General features: G+C 47.4%; 2 protein-coding genes across 4 annotated transcripts in view; one reads left to right on the top strand and one right to left on the bottom strand.

Annotated features, from left to right (window-relative positions):
* XRRA1 (X-ray radiation resistance associated 1) overlaps nucleotides 1-5,229 on the top strand; it is a 49,196-nt gene extending 43,967 nt beyond the window's left edge. For all 3 annotated transcript variants that reach the window (XM_083436133.1, XM_083436132.1, XM_083436131.1), the window contains 4 exons: nucleotides 308-470; nucleotides 1,375-1,490; nucleotides 3,020-3,125; nucleotides 4,596-5,229. In XM_083436133.1, the coding sequence (XP_083292259.1) occupies nucleotides 308-470; nucleotides 1,375-1,490; nucleotides 3,020-3,125; nucleotides 4,596-4,891 (681 nt within the window). In that variant the 3' untranslated portion in view covers nucleotides 4,892-5,229. The remainder of the gene's footprint in view (nucleotides 1-307; nucleotides 471-1,374; nucleotides 1,491-3,019; nucleotides 3,126-4,595) is intronic.
* Nucleotides 5,230-6,810: 1,581 nt separating this feature from the next.
* RNF169 (ring finger protein 169) overlaps nucleotides 6,811-19,646 on the bottom strand; it is a gene marked incomplete at its 5' end in the record, with an annotated part of 22,076 nt that continues 9,240 nt past the window's right edge. Inside the window, 4 exons of the mRNA XM_083439012.1 lie at nucleotides 6,811-13,346; nucleotides 14,648-14,744; nucleotides 15,764-15,876; nucleotides 18,704-18,850. Of these exons, the coding sequence (XP_083295138.1) occupies nucleotides 12,141-13,346; nucleotides 14,648-14,744; nucleotides 15,764-15,876; nucleotides 18,704-18,850 (1,563 nt within the window). The 3' untranslated portion in view covers nucleotides 6,811-12,140. The remainder of the gene's footprint in view (nucleotides 13,347-14,647; nucleotides 14,745-15,763; nucleotides 15,877-18,703; nucleotides 18,851-19,646) is intronic.

Here is a 19,646-nt window from a genome sequence, read left to right as displayed (position 1 = left end):
GATCGGCAAGCCCTAGGCACTGAGGTTTTATCCACAGAGCCACCCGCGTCCCTCTAGTCCAAATATTCTGCCTAAATTATAAAAAAAAATAATTGTTGGGACTTCCCATGCTTCACGTTCGGGGGGGGGGCTCTGATCATCACATATCTCTGCTGCCTTGAATAGTCTTTCCAATAGTTCCTTGAAATCTTCCTGTTGTTAACCTTCCTTCTTTCATGGCCTCCGAGTTGTTTCCACAAGCGAGTTGAAATAAGCAATGATACGTGTATGACTCTCACATACCTCCATTTCTTTCTTGGGTCTGAAGGTGGACGAGGAGTCTGGTCCCTTGCCGAAGACTGAAAGGGTGGCATCCCCTCGTAAGATGTCAGGCAAAGAAAAAAGGCAAGCCCCGCCAGTCCCCGAAAAATACAAGGGTTATGAAGAGCTGCTCGGCGGAGACCCTGGCGCGGATTTCGTCGACCCAGTGGGTGAGTTGACCTGGGACTGCTGGAAATGTCAAGTGCAGGTTTTGACCTTCCTTGTTCCAGTTGACAAAAGGATCTTGGCTAGAGCCCATGGTTGAACTTTCCTCTCCCATCACACAGAGCGCTACCATCTAACTTTTGCAAAGGTCCACCTGTCTCTGCATTGTCTACACTGCATGGGCCCTCAAGATTCACCTAGTGTATGTACTCACGTTTTTAAAAATCCACATCTATTTCTTGAAGTCACTCTGTACTCTCTGCATTGATCTGTGTTTCGGGTGCTGAGTTGCTGTGTCTAGTGCCCCGTTCACTAGAATGGTAAATCTAAAAACAACTACAGTGGTACCTCGGCTTTCGGACATCTCCGTTGATGAACATTTCGGTTTTGGAACGCCGTAAACCTGCAAGTAAACGCTTCGGTTTTCAAGCATGCCTTGGAAGTCGAACATCGAATTTTCCGTATTGTGTTTTCGGTTTTCGAACGTTTCAGAACTCAAATGGTCTTCCGTACCATTCGAAAACCGATCTACCACTGTATAACTTCCCCTCTTTTTGGATAAAGTGGATTAAATTTGCAGGCCACTTCAGAGTGGATTAAGCCTCCCCAATTGCAGAGGAGAAAAGGTTCAGGGCTTTCTGTTGGGGGAGTAAAAGGGATTCATTTCCCTTCTTGTATGGGGAGGGGCAAGCAGGGGGTCCGTCGTCTTTTGCTCTTTCCCACCCTAACATAATTCAGAAATAGATGGGTGGTGTATCTTATTGCTTGCTGCTTATTTTAAAGAGCTTTGTGGTGTCGTGGTGGAATTTATTTTCTAGTTGGATTGCTGAGAGATCTTCTAAACAGGGTTTACGTTAACATGGTTCCCACCCGCAATTTCCCCTCTGCTCCCATTTTTATTTCAACCAGGAATACAGCACAATGTCCAAGCTCTGGAGAAGGCACTCCGATATCCCCGTGTGTACCGCGAGTCAAAGGCCAGGCTGGACAGCTACCAGAAGCCTTATGTGCCTGCAGAGAAAAAGGTACTGTAAATGGTACCCAGGGAAGTAGACCTGGGAGGTTGGAGCTCAAACTTCTGCTCAGGGGAGGGGTGTTTGGCAAACGGTTCCCTCTCTGCCTCAGTCCCCTATCTGTAAAATGGGAAGATAAAAAGGGAGGGGGGGCGTGTTGTCAAATGAACAAGCACATCAAGAAAGCGCTTTGTGAAATACTTTGCAAAATATCGATGCTAAATTGTACTGGGGTCACCCTCTAGATTAGTGGCTTCCAAACTATTCAGAGCCCCCCCCCCTTTAAGTTCCGTAAACTCACTGCCCGTCTCCATTAAAGGGACCCCTGACCATTAGGTCCAGTCATGGCTGACTCTGGGGTTGTGGCGCTCATCTCACTTTATTGGCCAAGGGAGCCGGCGTACAGCTTCTGAGTCATGTGGCCAGCATGACTAACCCGCTTCTGGCAAACCAGAGCAGTGCAGGGAAACGCTGTTTACCTTCCTGCCGGAGCGGTACCTATTTATCTACTTGCACATGACGTGCTTTGAACTGCTAGGTTGGCAGGAGCTGGGACTGAGCAACGGGAGCTCACCCCGTCGTGGGGATTCGAACCGCCGACCTTCTGATTGGCAAGTCCTAGGCTCTGTGGTTTAACCCACAGCGCCACCCACGTCCCTGCCCGTCTCCATTACTGTACCCTATAAAAAGCAATATTCAGAATAGCAGTAAGGAAGATGACAACAGAGGCAGATTTAGGGGGACACAACTGGTTCGGTCACACTAGGTACAGAACCTCAGGGACACCGCAACTATGATGTAGAATGGAATGCGGGGGGAGGCACAGATTTTTGCGCTGCTCTGGTTTCTCCAGAAGCGGCTTAGTCATGCTGGCCACATGACCCGGAAGAACTGTCTGCGGACAAACGCCGGCTCCCTTGGCCTGGAGGTGAGATGAGCGCCACAACCCCAGAGTCGTTCGTGACTGGACTTAACTGTCAGGGGTCCTTTACCTTTATTTATACCTCGGTAGGCAATCCCCAGCAAAAGGTTGCAGCATGGAGCGTGAAGGGCTTCAGGCAGACAGACACAACACCCTCCAGGATGCTCATTTGCATTTCTGCCTCGTCTCCTGTCCGTCCCCCCCAAAGCAGACACTGGGCATTCCATGGCTACTGAGCATGCTCAGTCCTCATCCAGCTGCCTCAATGTTTTTTAGCACTCCCCCCCCCCACCATTTTGGCTATACAGTGGTACCTCGGGTTAAGTACTTAACTCGTTTCGGAGGTCTGTTCTTAACCTGAAGCACCGCCTTAGCTAACGGGGCCTCCTGCTGCCGCCGTGCCGCCAGAGCACGATTTCTGTTCTCATCCTGAAGCAAAGTTCTTAACCCGAGGTACTATTTCTGGGTTAGCAGAGTCTGTAACCTGAAGCGTATGTAACCTGAGGTACCACTGTACAAGGATCGGCCTGCACTCCTGAGCATCACCAATAGAGGGAACGGTAAGTGAAGATGCGGGGATTGTCTGCGGCCTTCTCATTTTGATACGCTTTCTGTGCAGGCCTTGAGTGTCCGTCCGCCGCCAGCTGAAAAGACCCGGCTGCAGAAGCTGGAAGAAATCCTCCTGAAGATGCGCAACCCCACGAATATCATACAGATGCCGCTAGGTATTTATTTATTTCATAAAATTAACGCACTACTTGATTGCGGAAAGAAGAAACCTCTGAGTGGATTACAAACAAGGTAAAGCAACGAAAGTATCAGTGAGAAAAATTAAGAAAAATGAGCAACACTTAGCTCTGTTGGTGGGGGACGCGGGTGGCGCTGTGGGTTAAACCACTGAACCTAGGGCTTGCCGATCGGAAGGTCGGTGGTTTGAATCCCTGCGACGGAGTGAGCTCCCATTGCTCTGTCCCTGCTCCTGCCAACCTAGCAGTTTGAAAGAACGTCAAATGTGCAAGAAGATCAATAGGTACAGCTCTGGGGGGAAGGTAAACGGCATTTCTGTGCGCTGCTCTGGTTTTGCCAGAAGTGGCTTAGTCATGCTGGCCAAATGACCCGGAAAAAACTGTCTGCGGACAACGCCGGCTTCCTTGGCCGTTAAAGCAAGATGAGCACCGCAACCCCAGAGTCATTCGCAACTGGACTTAACTATCAGGGGTCCTTTACCTTTACCTTTTTTAGCTCCGTTGGTTAGAAGGTGGTGCTGAGAATGCCAGGGTTGCAGGTTCGATCCCCGTATGGGGCAGCTGCCCTTTCCTGCTTTGCAGGGGATTGAACTGAATGACCCTGAGGGTCGCTTCCAACTCTATGAAACCTTCTGAAAACTTAAAACAAAAATAGACTAAGAAGAGATTAAGACTCACTCACACAGCATCGCTAGGCTGTTTTCCATCTAACCTCCCTTGCTCCTCTCTCGCAGCTAGCAGAAGAATACTACAGTGGTACCTTGGGTTAAGTACTTAATTCGTTCCGGAGGTCCATTCTTAACCTGAAACTGTTCTTAACCTGACTTTAGCTAATGGGGCCTCCTGCTGCCGCTGCACGATTTCTGTTCTTATCCTGAAGCAAAGTTCTTAACCCGAGGTCCTATTTCTGGGTTAGCGGAGTCTGTAACCTGAAGCATATGTAACCCGAGGTACCACTGTACATTATGCAAATGCAATGAAAAATAGACCTGCCTGACTGCAGTTTGGTTCTCTTAATAAGAACACAAGAGTCTGCTGGACTGGGCCAATGGCCCACCTAATGCAGAATCCTGTTCTCACAGTGGCCAACCAGATGCCTGTGGGAAACTGGCGATCAGGATCCGAGCGCAAGGGCCCTCTCCCCTGCTGTGGTTTCCAGCAACTGGGATTCAGAAACATTGGAAGCAGAACAGAGCCATCGTGGCTGGTAGCCCCCGATAGCCCTCCATGCATTAGTCTAATCGTCCTCCAAAGCCATCCCAGTGCATAGCTGCCAACGTTTCCCTTTTTTAAAGGGAAATTCCCTTATTCCGAATAGGATTCCTCGTAAGAAAAGGGAAACGTTGACAGCTATGTCCCAGTTGGTGGCCATCACTACCTCCTGTGGGAGTTCCATAGTTTAGTTGTGTACGGCATGAATAGGCCCTTTCTTTCCTGCGTTCTTTGCAGTGTGCATCCTGCGGAGGAAGAAAGACAACTGGCGCGAGTACCGGCAGGCCCTGGCGATGCTGAAGGAGTTCCGGAAGGAGTATAAAGCGGCCGTGGCCAGCTGCAACAAGCAGGTTGAGTCCAAAGCCATTAGTAAGAAGGGTACCAGTGCAGAGACGAGCCAAAACTTGATGCTCGAGGGTCTCCCGGAGGCTGAGGTGGGTGGGCAGCCACTTGAAGAATCCTCGGTCCCTACGGAGGAGAAAGGATTTTCTCCATCCAATCCGAAGAAAGCTCAATTTAAACCGGACTGCTGAGGAACCTCCTCTTTTTACAAGACATTAAGAGCTATTTGCTGTATTTTCCGAAGAGCCCTTTGTCCTAAGGAGGCCATAGTGGTGTAACTAGCAACCATAGGAACGGAGGTTATCTACTTCCAAAACCCTCTGCGAAGGTTTGACCCGCTCAGGGTTACAGGCTAAGAGTAGTTCAGGCTCCACTTCAGTGCAGACGTTCAGAAGCGCAACAGAAAACCGACGGGAACCGCTAGGCGCACTCCAAAAGGCTGTTTCAGGATGCAGTTCCCATCTAAATCATGAGACTGGAACCCGGGCAGCCGCCGCAAAAGCAGTGAAATAAAGGTGTCATGGTGGGCCTCCGGTTTTATCGAATGACTACGGCCTAAGTCCCCCACCTTTTACAATTGTTCAGATGGAGGAACCTTGGTAGAATCTGTTGGGAGAGGGAAAGAAGTCATGCCAAGACAGCTTTCCATAGAAGCAATGACTGGCACAGAAAGGCTTTGTCACACTTCCGGTGCCTTATTGTAAGACCCCAATTGCCCATGTAGTTTGCTAGACATTTCCCCACTTCCCTTCTGCTTGCCCCAAACCAGGGGTGTCGGTAAAAGGGCACGTTGTCCCTTGCACACTTCTTTTGCTTTGCAGGTTTAAAATGCCCCCGGCACCTCATGACCGCTTGCCCCAACTTTTTTCTTTCCCCTTAGGCTGTGGCTCTAGGGGGGGGGAGCAATTAAATATTTAATCCTTAAGGTAATTGTGCAGTTAATATTCTGCTTTACGTACCCGGTAATCCTTCACAATCCACTCTCTGAGCTCGAAGAGAATTGGCATTTGCAGATGTGGTCTTTTCAGATCAGTTAGCTAAACCACCCAGTAGCAATTCATGGGCCAAACCTCGCTGTTTCTTTTACCAAGGCAGAATTCCCTCTTAAGACCACCCGAGGTTAAAAGGGCAACCACTTAAATTAGTACAGTTCTGCAGGGAGGGAAAGAGCAATGGCCACCCTAGCGGCAGTCTATCACGTACACACAGGACCCCACCTCAGTCCCATTCTTCCTCATAGTCCAGACTTCCAAGTCCCATGGCTTTCCCCCCCATGAACTCAGGCAGAATGGCTTGGCTTCCGCACACCGAGTCACCGTAATGTTTTCTATAGATTCAAGCCCTTCTCTTTTCCCCATGCATAGGAATGCCTGCAACTTATTCCCTGGGCATGAACATGGAGCATGAAGGCACATGCCCAGAGATCAGTTCGGCCTGTTTCCTCTGTGAGCCCCCTCTCTGGAGCATGAAGCACAGCTCTCAGATCGAAATCTATTTTTGTTGCACAGAACTCTCTAAAATTCCTTGAAACCCAAGCCAGTCTGGGGCTGCATTCTACCTTGTTGGTACAGTGGGACTACTAGATAGAGGTAGGGAACGGATTTTTGCATACGTAGGCTGCCGAACGTGCATCTGAGTAGTCCTTGGGAAATTCTAAGAAACTTGTAAGTAGATGGAAGAAATAAAAGCATCTCTAAAGAAGTTAAAATCACCACTGCTGGATCAGCATGGAAGATGGGCTAAGTCCCCTCCCCCTTCCAATTCATCTGACTGCTAGTTAAGTATTGATCCTTGTTCAGGGTGGCAATGTAGGTAAAGCTACGCTAAAGGGGGTTGTGAATAACTACAAAAATGATCCACAATCCAGTCATTTCCTGGTCAACTCAACTATCTTATTTTAAGTGGAGGGGCTTGCCAAAGAGGGAGATTGAGGAAAGCATGCAATTTCATTGTGTTAGAATCTGAAGCTGGGTTGGGTTAAAGGACATCCACTTTTCTTTTCTTTTTTATTGTTGCAAACCCCCTTTCCCCACCCCCCAAAATCCATTTCTAAGAACTTAGTGAGGGAGACCTGTGTACCTTTACCCATAAAGACAGACACACACATTCGTTTCTCAGTAAACAGATTTGTTTTATCAAAAAATCTGATGAAGCCACAGTGATTCAGTTGCGATCTCAAAAATGATGCTTTGTCTTGTACTGCACTGGTTTTCAAGTACCAAGCGGAGGATACACACCAAAGCACAAAATGATTTAAAGCATAGTGGGGGAGGGGGGCTGTTGGGAGAAGGGAATTAGATAAATGCAGCAACATCAATTTTTCTGGGAACAGTCTGACAGTAAACACCAGTAGAACCTAGCTTACACAAAATCCCACCAATGGTAACCAAAAAAAAGGTGTTTTCTTTGTTTGCATAGTGGATAGCTAATTCTATACCTGCTTGCAGTGTTTTAAATAAGTTGGAAAAGGAACAACGTTTTCCATCAGATTCCTAATAACACAACATTTAGGAAGATGGTGGCACCAGCTGTAGAGTTCAGCAGTGCAGTTTTGACCTTACTGTGGAGACTCAGCACAGAGTATCTCACAGACCGGCGTCGAAATTGATGGACTTTCACATCCACTCAGTTCTTGGGCAAGGAATGTTGCTTTTAAGCGACTGCATCTGGTCCTCTCCGAGAGCTGAAACTGGTTTTGGGTGGCACCTTCCTGAAGGCAAGGCCGCCTTAATCCACCGGTAAAGATGAAAATCAAGATGCCAGCGTGATCCTTTTTAAAAGCCCAACAAGAAGCGTTGCAGGTGCTCGTTGAAGCAATGTCCAGGTTTGTTTTTTGTCTTTTTTGGGGGGGTGGGGGAATCAATGCATTCTAGAAAGTCTTTAAGGCTTGTACTTTCCTCTTCCTTTGCCTTCATTGAGAGAACTTCAACAAAGTGCTTGGGTTTGACCTGTAGTCCATGACATGCCCCACAATACATTTGAAGAGAAAGAATACTGACAGTTATATAATAAAATGCAATACAATCATCGTACAAAATCCAATCTTTTGGCACTTTCCCCATCTTCGCTATTTCCACCAACATCCGTAATCAAATGAAGAACTTGCATCGCTCCCTGCTTCAAACAGGGATATCCAGGAGGGTCAAAGTGGATTTTCAGGGTCAGATTGTATCTTTGGCAGCTGCATTCATTCACTCACTGTCAAGATCTCTCCCCCCCAACTGAGCTATAAACAGAACCCCGTTTTTAAACCTCATCAGGAACCAGAAGTCTGATAAAGGCAAGAGGCGATAAGCAGGAAGTTCACACCCACTGACTTTCAATGCAAGACACTCTTTGACCTCTGTGGGTACGTAACAGGCCCAACGGTAGTGTTCTCCTTGATAAGTAGTCAGTTTCCGAGCAAATGAGGGCAGATCTCTCAAAGGCAAGGAAAACACAAAAACTCCGGGCACGCTTTTAGGCGATGAGGTGGGCAGCCAACCTTGCAAGATTAAGGCCCCCCACATCTATCTAGACTAAAGGGCCCCGTTAATACATTCAGTGGCCTATAGGCTCATATGTCCAAAGAGATTCGTGTTTGGCATCAGGTCGGCCAGAACCTTGGGCAAAAGCACTACCCAAGGGCCAGTATAGAGGATGTAAGGGCCACACAGCTACCTCTTGCCAGATTACATCCCTGCAGTGTTCATCGCCATGGCAAGGAGGTTCACAGCCATGAATGGCGGGGAGGTTCACAGCCATGACTTCATCTAGTAAGTGATCTCTTGCTCACACACGTGTACACACACACACACACACACGAGAGCCTCGTATGGCCTCCTACCCCTGAATCTTGTTCACGTCCCACATCCCAAAACAGTCGTGTCTGCGTTCCATACACACCCCTCTTCCGGAATGCCTGCATTTGAAACACCAAGCTGAGGCCACTCGCCCACTGAACAGATCCACTTGCAGAATGTGCTTCAGTTTAGAGCTGCAAAAATTGCAGGGGATAATATTGATCAAAGCTACCAACATGAGTCTGACCAAACTGCGGGAGGCAGTGGAAGACGGGCATGCCTGGTGTGCTGTGGTCCATGGGGTTACAAAGAGTCAGACATGACTAAACAACAAATTTTGCTTCCTGTGACCACTTCCAGACACTGCCCTGGATTACAAGAGCATATAGCAGATCTCTGTTTGCAAGAGGGCTAGAGCTCTTTTGCAACTGGTGTGTTTCCTTCAAAAAGGAGGAAAGTCCCAGAATGCTACTGGGCGCCCCTTAGGCCATAGGGCTACTTAAATAGTCCACTGCCAGGAAGTTAAGAGCCCAATTGATACATCACTTTGGCTATGTGCAGGTGTGCAGGCACATTACATTCCTCAGGGTGCTCAGACTGGCTTCGCTTTCCTTCCGAGCGCATAATCAGTCAAAAATCTGGGTTTGTTCCTATATAATCTGTGGAGTTGTCCTTTGTGCCTCTTACCATGAAATCTTGATGTCCCCACAAAGAAAGGTGCAGCCATAGGCAGTCTCTTGTCTGAGACCACATGGACGGCACTAGACCTTTTCACAGCATATCCTGGAAGGAGACCGCTGGTGTGAAGATACCACATGGGCAAAGCTTTGCTTCCCTACCTTTCCACAGACTGTCAAGACCTAGACCATGCTTTTCCAAATTCAGCCAGGGCCATATCACACATCTGACGTCGCCATTGCTTCTGCCATCCCAGTTTGCCAACAGGTGTACCTGGAGGATGCCCTGTGTTTCTGGCACTCACTTAAATCACTTGCACACCCCGAGGGTGTACTGATCAAAAGTCTAACATCCGTGGGTGAAGAGGCCTTCACTCTCACCCATTCGTTTTTGCCAGTAATGAGACATGGCAGAGTGATATTCTCTGTTACTCCATGCCAGCCTTAAGCTGGAGCCTTTAGTATTCATCTCCTGCCAGGGCCTGTGGAGTGGAGGGAATGTCACTGGGCTGCAAACGGGTCTCGAGGGCTGAGCCCCTGCAATATGCACTGGGACAACATGGAACAGACAGCCTGACTACCTGTGTGCGGTAGTGCAACAAAAGAACTGGAAATCCACATAATTCTTCCAGTGATGATCCTAAGTTCCCATTAAGAAACATGATCATCAGCTCACCCAAATTATGTTACTTGACGTGCGATCACTTGGAAAAAGTGCTCTACATTCACCAGAGATTATGCTGAAATAAGCATCTGAAGTGAACTCATACTTTCCAAGTTTTTAAGGCCCAGTTCTCCTCCTCTGAAGTGTCTTTCCAATCCCCTTTTCTTACCAAGGGGCCACATCTTTCCAAAGGGCCTGAAAAGGTCTGGTCTCCATAAGGGTTTCCTTACTGTAATGGCAGTCTTTGGCATGTTGAGAATAATACCGATTGCTTCCAGGTTTTCAGCCAGGAAACATTGTATTTTACATATGCACTTTCTGTCTCTAACAGATCAGCAAAACTTAAGGTTGCAATTCTACTCAAGCTTACCAAAAAGTGAGCCCCACTGAAATCAGTGGGGCTTCCTTCTAACAAAATATGATAGAATGGTAAGGACCTAAGGAAATGAAGCAAAACATATTCTAGTTCTGTTTGCCAGGAAAACCAACCAATCTGGAATTAGTTCAAAGTCCACCTGAACACTTTCCTCCACATACTTTTTAGAGAATTCTCTTAAGTGCCGGATTTGCTTGGTCCAAGCAAGTGTCAAGGCTGATGCTAGACGGTGCAGACCGCAAGAGCTCTGCCCCTCCAGCAAACAGCTGTAGAGAGGAAGTTGCAGGATAACCAAGGAAGCTCCGCAAGGCAGAGTTGGAATGAATGAGTCAGGCTGGAAGACAGGTGGGGGGAGCTCTCTTGCCAGTGATTGAGGAAGCCTTGAGAAAAGTATGCCAAGTTTTAGCTTCCCACCTCCAAAGGGATACAGCAGCACAACACAGAAACCTGGGTCTACAAGTGACTGTTGAAGTGCTAAGCGCATTTTTAAACCGCAACCTGTTTTTAGAGATTACAAGTTTCCACCCATTGAGAGCTTCTTTGGCTCTAAGCATACTAGGGTGATGTACTTATAGACTATTCACTCTGTGTTTCACCTTTTGTGGCTTTCAACTTTTCATGAGCAGCAAACCCAGAGGCCTCAATGTCAATCTATCATGCTACGTAGTTCAAAGTGGCTTAAAAACACCTACTCCTAGCGTGGGACAATCCTGGCTGATTGCAGTGGCCACTTCTGAAGTCATCATGAGTCAACTTATCTTCTTCAAATTCTTACGACAAAGCAGGCTTGTGAAAAGCCTACAGCAAAACAAAAAACCCTCTGCAGCACACTAGGAAACAAGTATTGCTGAAGAGATTGTAAATATGACACACTTCCACATGTGGAAACTTTAACTTGTTGACCAAGTGAGCACTGGTTAGGGCGGGTGTCCAGAAAATACTACCAACACCACTTATCTCCAATTCAAAACCCACTTTAAATTGGACAGTTTAGTCATCTGCATTGGGCCTTTCAACTCAGCAATCTCAAAAACCAGACACTGGAAGAGTTCAACAGAATCCACTCTCCACGGCCGTCTCATTCACACAACACATCCGCACACATTTCCAGTCACAGAAGTCGTTCCACAGCTGTCATAGTTTATATCCCCAAAGCTGTGCATGATGAGGAGCAAGAGAAAGGCTTGGGACAGCAAATAAATCACCACGGTAGTGAGAGAGACTAGGTGCAATTTCTCTGCCTTCAGTTCTGTCTCGCCAGAGTGGGAAGCCTTGTAGTTGTACACTGCAAATCTGACTCCTATTAACATGGCCTTGGGATCAAAAAATAATCTATGGCAATGCAAACGGATTGTGCCAGGTGTTAAAGAGATGGACAGCACAAATAGCAGCCACAGATCTGGCAAAAGGTTATTGGTTTGGGTTCTGTATAAACAGCCCTCCATAGATGTGAATGCTCAATAATACACTGTATATTTAAATACATTCCTGTGTATCCCACAGTTCAAGTGACTGGCCTCCCTCCCTCTCAAGGCTCTCCTGAGGTTAAAAGATCACTTACAGCAACTGGTTTCAGTGACAAAAAATGCCAATCCAATAGTGTCATCTACTCACAACCTGGAAGCAGTTTGCATACCAGTGGGACTCTGCTGCAGACACGGGTCTATGCCCTTCTGATCAGTGAAATTTAAATGCATTCCTGTGAGTGGGTCTGAAGAGTCTCAGAAGCAACGTCAGTAAAAAGACTAAAGTGTAGCCTACATCTGTGCAAAGACCTTGACTGTAGCGTGAACTGGATTTAACTCATCTTACCATAAAAAAAAAAAAAGGAAACGCAATTGGGGGAGGGGGAGGTAGGATAACAAAACAGGTCTTCCTCCTTCCCAGATGATTTTGACCAACCTCACATTAACTAGAAAAGGCAACATTGTTCAATAAGTGCTACTTTGCACCCGTGGTGCTCTTTGACCGCAGGAAATACTGATCCGCTCTCCCTTTCCGCCTCGCCACTGTCCTGTTCTCGCTGTCAAACTTCCGCTGGAGCTGCAAGGCCAGCCGGCGGTCTTCCTCCTCCTGCTTCAGCCTCTGCTCCACCTCACTCCTCCTCCTCTTCCTCGGAGGTTCGGGAGCAGCCAGCGCCCCGTGGTGACAGGCCACCTGCCTCAGCCTCTTGACCGAGCCGGCCTGTTCCAAGTGCTTCATTTTGCACTGTCTCTTTCGGCCCCTCCTCAAAGGCGAGGCCTCGCCGCCGAGGGCTTTCTCGAGACAGACGCCGTTTGGGAAGTTGCTCCGCTCACTTTCGTTCAGGTACTTCAGCTGCTTCCTGCCGGCCGCCTTGACCGATGGGCCGAGGGCCCCGTTCTCTGGAAACTCCGAGCTGACTCTGATCACTTTCCGGGTCACCGTTTTGGCATCGACGTTCAGACGCGTTTCCGTCTGCCGCAAGGCTGATTTTGCGCTGGGGATGTCAGAAATCCTGGTGTTTAGGGTGCTTTCGTTGGGTCTCGCGATGGGTGCTTTGGGGTAATCTTCCACCGCCTCCAAGTCTCTCCTGATATTGCCCGAGCTTTCAAACTTTGAAACACAGACGGAAGGAGAACAGTCTGTCGCTGCCTGCACGTGACTGATGGTTTCAGGTGCCAGCACATCGTTTGATATCTGCGGGGGCTCTTTGACGAGTGAGTTCACGTTAGGAACCAGAAAATCTTCCCCCACCTCTGGGGCCAGGGATGTTAGGGTGGCTTTAGAAAGAGTCTTTTTCACCTGCCGTTCCTGGAATATCTGCTCCCATTTTTTCAAGATCCTGGGACTGGCTTCGTAAGTAGTTGGCTTCTGTAAACTCCTCGTTAGGTTTCTTGGAGTAGACTTGATAATTAGGGGACTGAGAACTCCACCGTCGGGAAGCTGCTTTGGAGGTGTGCAGGGTGAACAGACAATGGGCTTGAAGTGATTGAGTTCTTCTGAAATGCTGTCATTGCTCTCGGGGCTGATAGAGCGCTCTGGCTTCTGGAGGACGGAGAAGGAAGCAGCGGCATGGAAGACAAGGCGCTTATCAGCTGTCAGGTCTGGGGCGGAGAGGCAGCGATTGTTCTGGGTGGACGATAAAACTCCAACGAGGGGAGCGGGTGCACCAGATAACTGGTTTATCTGCAAGGAGCAAGTGGGTATCGTTATTAACTAATTTATACACAGCTTAATGCCAAAGTACAGTGGTACCTTGGTTTACAACCACAATCTGTTCCGGACGCCCGTTTGTAAACCAAAACAGGTTGTAACCCAAGGCGCACTTTCACCAATGGGGCCTCCCAAAAAAATTTGTTCGCAATCCAAATAAAATGGGTTGCAATCCAAAAAAACGTTGCAAACCGGGACACGCACTTCTGGGTTTGACGTGTTTGTAATCCAAAACATATGAAAACCAAGGTACCACTGGATAAAAACGATTTTCACAGATTACGTTGAGAACTGCTGCTGTTGCACATTAACATGGAAGGCAGATTCAGGGTAATAATGAAAACAGCTGTAATGCGGCCCTCCAAGCACATTACAAAAAAGGGGGCAAATTCCATGTTATAGATCATTAAAAATGGGGATGGGAAATAAAACTGTCAATATCATGACAATGTTATACAAAACTATGGTACAACCACACTAGATATACTGCCCAGTTCTGGTCAACACACACCTCAAAAATGACATTGGAGAGCTGGAAGGTTAAAAAAAAACAAAAACCCAACTGAAGTGATTGTGGGGCTGGAGCAATTCACCAATGAGGAAAAGTTACACAACATTTGGGGATTAATTCAGTGAAAAGGTGGATAAAGAGGGAGGCATGATAGTGGTGTATAATGATTATGGATGGTGAAGGCAAAGGGGACAGAGACAGAATAGTGCAGTACAATAGTAAGAACCCAAGGTTATTTGATGAAGCTAGATGATGGAAGATTCAGAATAGAAAGAAGAAAGTTCTTATTCACACAGTGCATAGTTAAAGCTATGGCATTCACTCCCAAATGATGTACCGATGTCCCAAACTACAGGTGGCTTCAAGGGACAAATTCAGAGAGGAAGAGGCTCCCACTGGTTGATAGGTGGCAGTAAAAGCCTCTGAAACGCCTCTGAAACCCAGCTTCTGGAATTTGCAAGTAGGGAGAGCGCTATTGCACTCAGACCCTGCCTGGGGGTGTCTTATGGACACCTCTGCAAAAAGAGGGTGCCAAGGTAGGTGGGTCTTTGGCTTGAGTCAACAACAAACTGCCACATGGAAGCACCCACAGGACCCTCTGCGGTAGTAAAGTAATCTATCAAGACACACACATTCAGTATTACAGAAAGCCAGCAGATGCAGCAGCCCCCGGTCAAATCAAAGACTTTTTGCAATATAGCTCAGGACATTTAGAGGCAGTGGAACCCAACACGATAGCCACCATTTTCAAAAACATCATCACCTTTGTTCTGACTGGAGCTGATCTTTGCCTGCTTTTGGATCTTTCTCGAAGGGTATCGTTGCAACTCTGGCTCCTTTCTACCTTGGAGCTCAAGCTTCTGAAAAAATGTAAAGAAAACAAAAGTTTAGTGGGAAAAGCACAATAAATTAACACAATGCCTACATAACGCTATCATTAAACACCAGTTTGATCTTTGTGCAATACCTTCCTCTTCGTCTCACCTGGGGGAAGGTAGAGGCACAGACCCACAGTATATATGCGGGTAGACTTACTTGTATTGAACAAGGTACTGTTCTGGTTCAGCCACAGGCCCTCTATCTAGAAATCATATTTCACCAGTTTTAGTTTTATTGCTTCTAATGGACTGAGCTTTATTTTAAATGTTGTGAACCCATTAGTAATAAGGATACTTCAGATATGGTATAAAACCATTTATTTTTACTAATGGCCCATGACCTACAGAGAGCTGCCTCACCCAGAACATGAAGGGGCTGTGAAATCTTTATAGAGAGGAGCTCCAATTGTTCAGCATTTCTGGTCCACATGATTGCCAAGAAGATTGCAAAGCAGGCAAAAAAAAAAAAATCCAGCTAAATTGCCCCTTCACGCCACACTGCCCCCCCACAAAAACCAGGAGTCACAACTTAGAATCATAGAATAGAATCATCATATCATAGAGTTGGAAGAGACCACAAGGGCCATCGAGTCCAACCCCCTGCCAAGCAGGAAACACCATCAGAGCACTCCTGACATATGGTTGTCAAGCCTCTGCTTAAAGACCTCCAAAGAAGGAGGCTCCACCACACTCCTTGGCAGCAAATTCCACTGTCGAACAGCTCTTACTGTCAGGAAGTTCTTCCTAATGTTTAGGTGGAATCTTCTTTCTTGTAGTTTGGATCCATTGTGCCCCAGTCCCTGTAACACATCTGCCTAAATGTGCACACAATTTCGAAGTGGTTTCTAATTTGTAGTTTATTCCAGGAACAAATTCTGAGCCGCTATAACACAGTCCAGAGTCATCTGCTCACTCTCCTAATATTCCCTGCCCCACCTACCTCCACTGTCTTAGCTGGAACTTTCCCCTGAAGACAACCCAGAGTGTGACCAAGGACTTACCCTGCCACCAATGCTATTGAGTAGGTGCTTCCCTTGGAGACAAAAGCTGACCGATGTGCAGATTTGCCCTGGAATGGCTCCTCATTCTCGGAATCAGAGAGGCGTTCAGGAAACTGAAGGAATCAAGGAAAGATTAGTTGGCACTTTCCTTATTTATAACAATATTTTAAACCGCCAACTCACAAAAAGTACCAATGTGGCATACAATGGACCACAAACAGCCTCACTCTGGCAATTCACTGCTTCTTCCAACAGTGTTTTGAGCCTCCACTCCACAGAGCAGTTACGTTTGAAGTACACACTGAGCAGAGCGGGATTTGTTGGCTGTAACCAAATTTGAGACAACAGTAGAAGAACAAAAGAAGAGCGTTTCTGCTGGATCAGATCAAGGCCCATCTTGTCAAGCATCCTGCTTCCCTTGGTGGCGAATTAGATGCCCCTGGGAAGCCCGAAAGCATGACACAGAGGCAAATGGCTCTTTCTCCTGCTATTCTTCCCCAGAGGCTGGAATGCAAAGGGATACTGCCTCCATGTCTGAAGGTGATTTACATCATTGTCAAAAATATTTCTACATGCTCATCACTGCAAAGTCTTAAGATGTAAAAAAACTCAACAGTAAAATCCTGACCAGTATATAGCCACATGGTTTCAGAGTTAAGGGACTAAAATACAGTGGTACCTTGGGTTACAAACTTAATTCGTTCCGGAGGTCCGTTCTTAACCTGAGGCGCACTTTCGCTAATGGGGCCTCTCGCTGCCGCGCGATTTCCGTTCTCATCCTGGGGCAAAGCTCTCAACCCGAGGTACTACTTCCGGGTTAGCGGAGTTTGGAACCTAAGGTACCATTGTAATATGGCAGCTATGGCTATCCACGACTAATAGTCATGATGGCTAGATTTATATCCAACATCGCAGGGAGTATGCCTCTGAATGCCAGTCACCGGGGAATTACAGAGGGAAAGGGATACTAGCCAATCCAGTTTCTATGCCTGAGTCCTAAAATCCTTAGCTCATCAACAGCCCATGGGAGATTACTCTGTTCCTCTTGATACACATGTCTGAAAGCGAGTCCTACTGAACTCAACTTGGCTTTCTTTTGAGCAAAGCTTTAAGGTCAGGGTTGTGAGAGCCAGCGTGGTGTAGTGGTTAAGAGCGGTAGTCTTGTAATCTGGGGAACTGGGTTCGCGTCTCCGCTCCTCCACATGCAGCTGCTGGGTGACCTTGGGCTAGTCACACTTCTCTGAAGTCTCTCAGCCCCACTCACCTCACAGAGTGTTTGTTGTGGGGGAGGAAGGGAAAGGAGAATGTTAGCCGCTTTGAGACTCCTTAAAGGGAGTGAAAGGCGGGATATCAAATCCAAACTCTTCTTCCTCTTCTTCTTGTCATCTAGTTAAATCAGGGGTCGGCAAGGTTTACCCCACCTGGGCCAGTTCACTCCAGCGGAGATCCCTCCATGAGGCGGATTGCGTGTGAGAGAGCGCCCGCAATTTCCGGCATTTGCACAGACACGATTTTTGGCGCCACGGAAGCAAGTCCCCGCACCGCGCTGTGCCAGTTTAGCGCAGTGCGCGGGGACTCGCCAAGCAGGCAGCTCGGTTCGGGGGCGGCTCAGGGGCCGGTTAAGCAACCCCCGTGGGCCCTGGTGGCCCATGGGCCTTAGGTTGCTGACCTCCTGAGTTAGATGCCCCTTCTCCCATCCCATTCAGCATTTTGTCTGCACATTCATGTAGTTATAGCTAGGGAGGAGGAGCCCACTCAGCACTTTCAATCCCTGCAGTTCATATTCGTGGGAATCTTTGTCCTGTGTTGGTTCACACAGCTGAACAACAAAATCTGTGGCTTCCTACGGCAAGACTTTCCAGAGGAAACAAGGTCTCAAAAGCCAGTGAGAGCCAGTGTGGTGTAGTGGTTAAGAGCGGTAGTCTTGTAATCTGGGGAACCGGGTTCGCGTCTCCGCTCCTCCACATGCAGCTGCTGGGTGACCTTGGGCCAGTCACACTTCTCTGAAGTCTCTCAGCCCCACTCACCCCACAGAGTGTTTGTTGTGGGGGAGGAAGGGAAAGGAGAAAGTTAGCCGCTTTGAGACTCCTGAAGGGGAGTGAAAGGCGGGATATCAAATCCAAACTCTTCTTCTTCTTCAAAAGTTCCCCCTTCAATTCTGCACTGAATTTGGTGTGGCCATGAACCTGACAATAAAGTCCCAGGCGAAGACAGTGTGCCATCATCACGTGACATAGTCCCTAGTGTCTGCAAGATATTTCTAGGAGGAACACCCAAATTATTGGCTTCTGCATTAAAAGCAGTATTTTTTTTATCCTACATCCACCATATGGACAGTAACTTATGGTTACCAGATTTTTTTCAATGAATCCAGGGACCCCCTTTTTTTTTTTTTTTGGAAGCTGAGTAACAACAGGGAATCAGTAGTGGGGATGGCGAGGCAAAAGACCCTGGGCCCAAGCACACGCGCATATTGTATAAAGGCGCAAAGCCCTTCTTTCGCACCCTGTGAAACATAAATGCGCAGAGTTTTTTAAAAACTGGGCAACGGCCGCCCGCCCGTGACTCCTGAGCCTCCCCCGATCAGTCAAAACAAAGAGGGAAGGAGGCAGGATATGTTTACCGCCGGACGTCCCCGGTTCTCCTTTGGCAGTGGCATTCAGCAGCCCAGAGTCAGCCTGGTAGCGCAGTTGGCTCTGGCTGGCTCTGGGCTGCCACTGCCACGTTTCCCGGGGACAGATTTGCAATTCCGAGGACATCTGGTAACCCTACTGTAACTAAATTGTAGTATTTTGGAGGGGGGGCACTGCACATGTTTTGCCCACAAAAGGTTCAATTTCTGATGACTCCAGGCTATCCTGGCTATGGCAGGTAAGTATACAACTCTTTTTGGTAGTGGTGGAGAGACAAAGCAACATAGCACAACCCCCAGTTACTTACACGTTCTTGGGTCATTTTGACCATTAAGGACTCCTCTTTCTTCTGATCTTCTGTTTTTCTTTTCCCTGCATCAGTAGTGTCCTCAACAATCAGCTTGTGAATAAAATCATCAGAGGTTCTCTCTTCTTGCAGTTTTTCATCCCTCAACTAGAAGCAAATGAGAATTCATGTCCTGGTTTAATCTTGCTTTGGCTGCTGCTCTTTTTTAAAAATGCAGCTGTTTTATTACTGCGGCTACATCTGGGTGCCACAGTTAGAGAGAGACATTGACCAATTGCAGTGTGTCCCAAGACGGGTGACCAGGATAGTGAGGAGACTGGTAACCAAACTGTATGACAAATGATGGAAAGACCTGGCTGTCTTTAGCCTGGAGAAGTGACTTTTACACTGATTTTAAGGCAAAACCTTCCAAAGAAGTTAATGTAACTTAACAACGAAGCATTCTATAGAAATACAATAAAACAGCTGAACAACGGCAACATTAAATCCAGATAAAGCACATCATTAAAACCTGAAAACGCTAAAAGGTGGAAACAAATGAAGATAGGTCTCAGACTCTGCATCATGTAGGCCTCTCTGAGAAGAACGTTTCAGAATCCAGGTCCCACAATCAAAAGGCCCCTATTGTGGTCACCACTCAAGGCAGGGGGACCCATAAGAGGACCTAAGTTGGCTCAGGGTAGCCATTTTAGAAATATAATTACTTATTTTTGGTGTTGCAAGGTCCTGCTTTTTAAAAAATAAATAAAAAATAAGGCAGTTATTATGGGGAAGACTGGAGCGGCAGCTCTTCGTCATGCAGAAAAGTCCCAGGACCAATCCCTGACATCTCAGGTAGAGCTGAAAATGTCTTGTCTGAAACCCTGGAGAGAGACGGCCGGTCAGTGTCGACAATATTGAGCAAGATAGAGCAAAGGTCTGAGTCCTATTTTCCTATCTATTA

The sequence above is a fragment of the Podarcis tiliguerta genome (genome assembly GCF_965153285.1).
Source record: "Podarcis tiliguerta genome assembly, chromosome: 4".
In the NCBI taxonomy this organism is placed as follows: Eukaryota; Metazoa; Chordata; class Lepidosauria; order Squamata; family Lacertidae; genus Podarcis; species Podarcis tiliguerta.
Note: the sequence above shows the minus strand (reverse complement) of the source record. Positions and strands in the feature narration are given on the sequence as shown.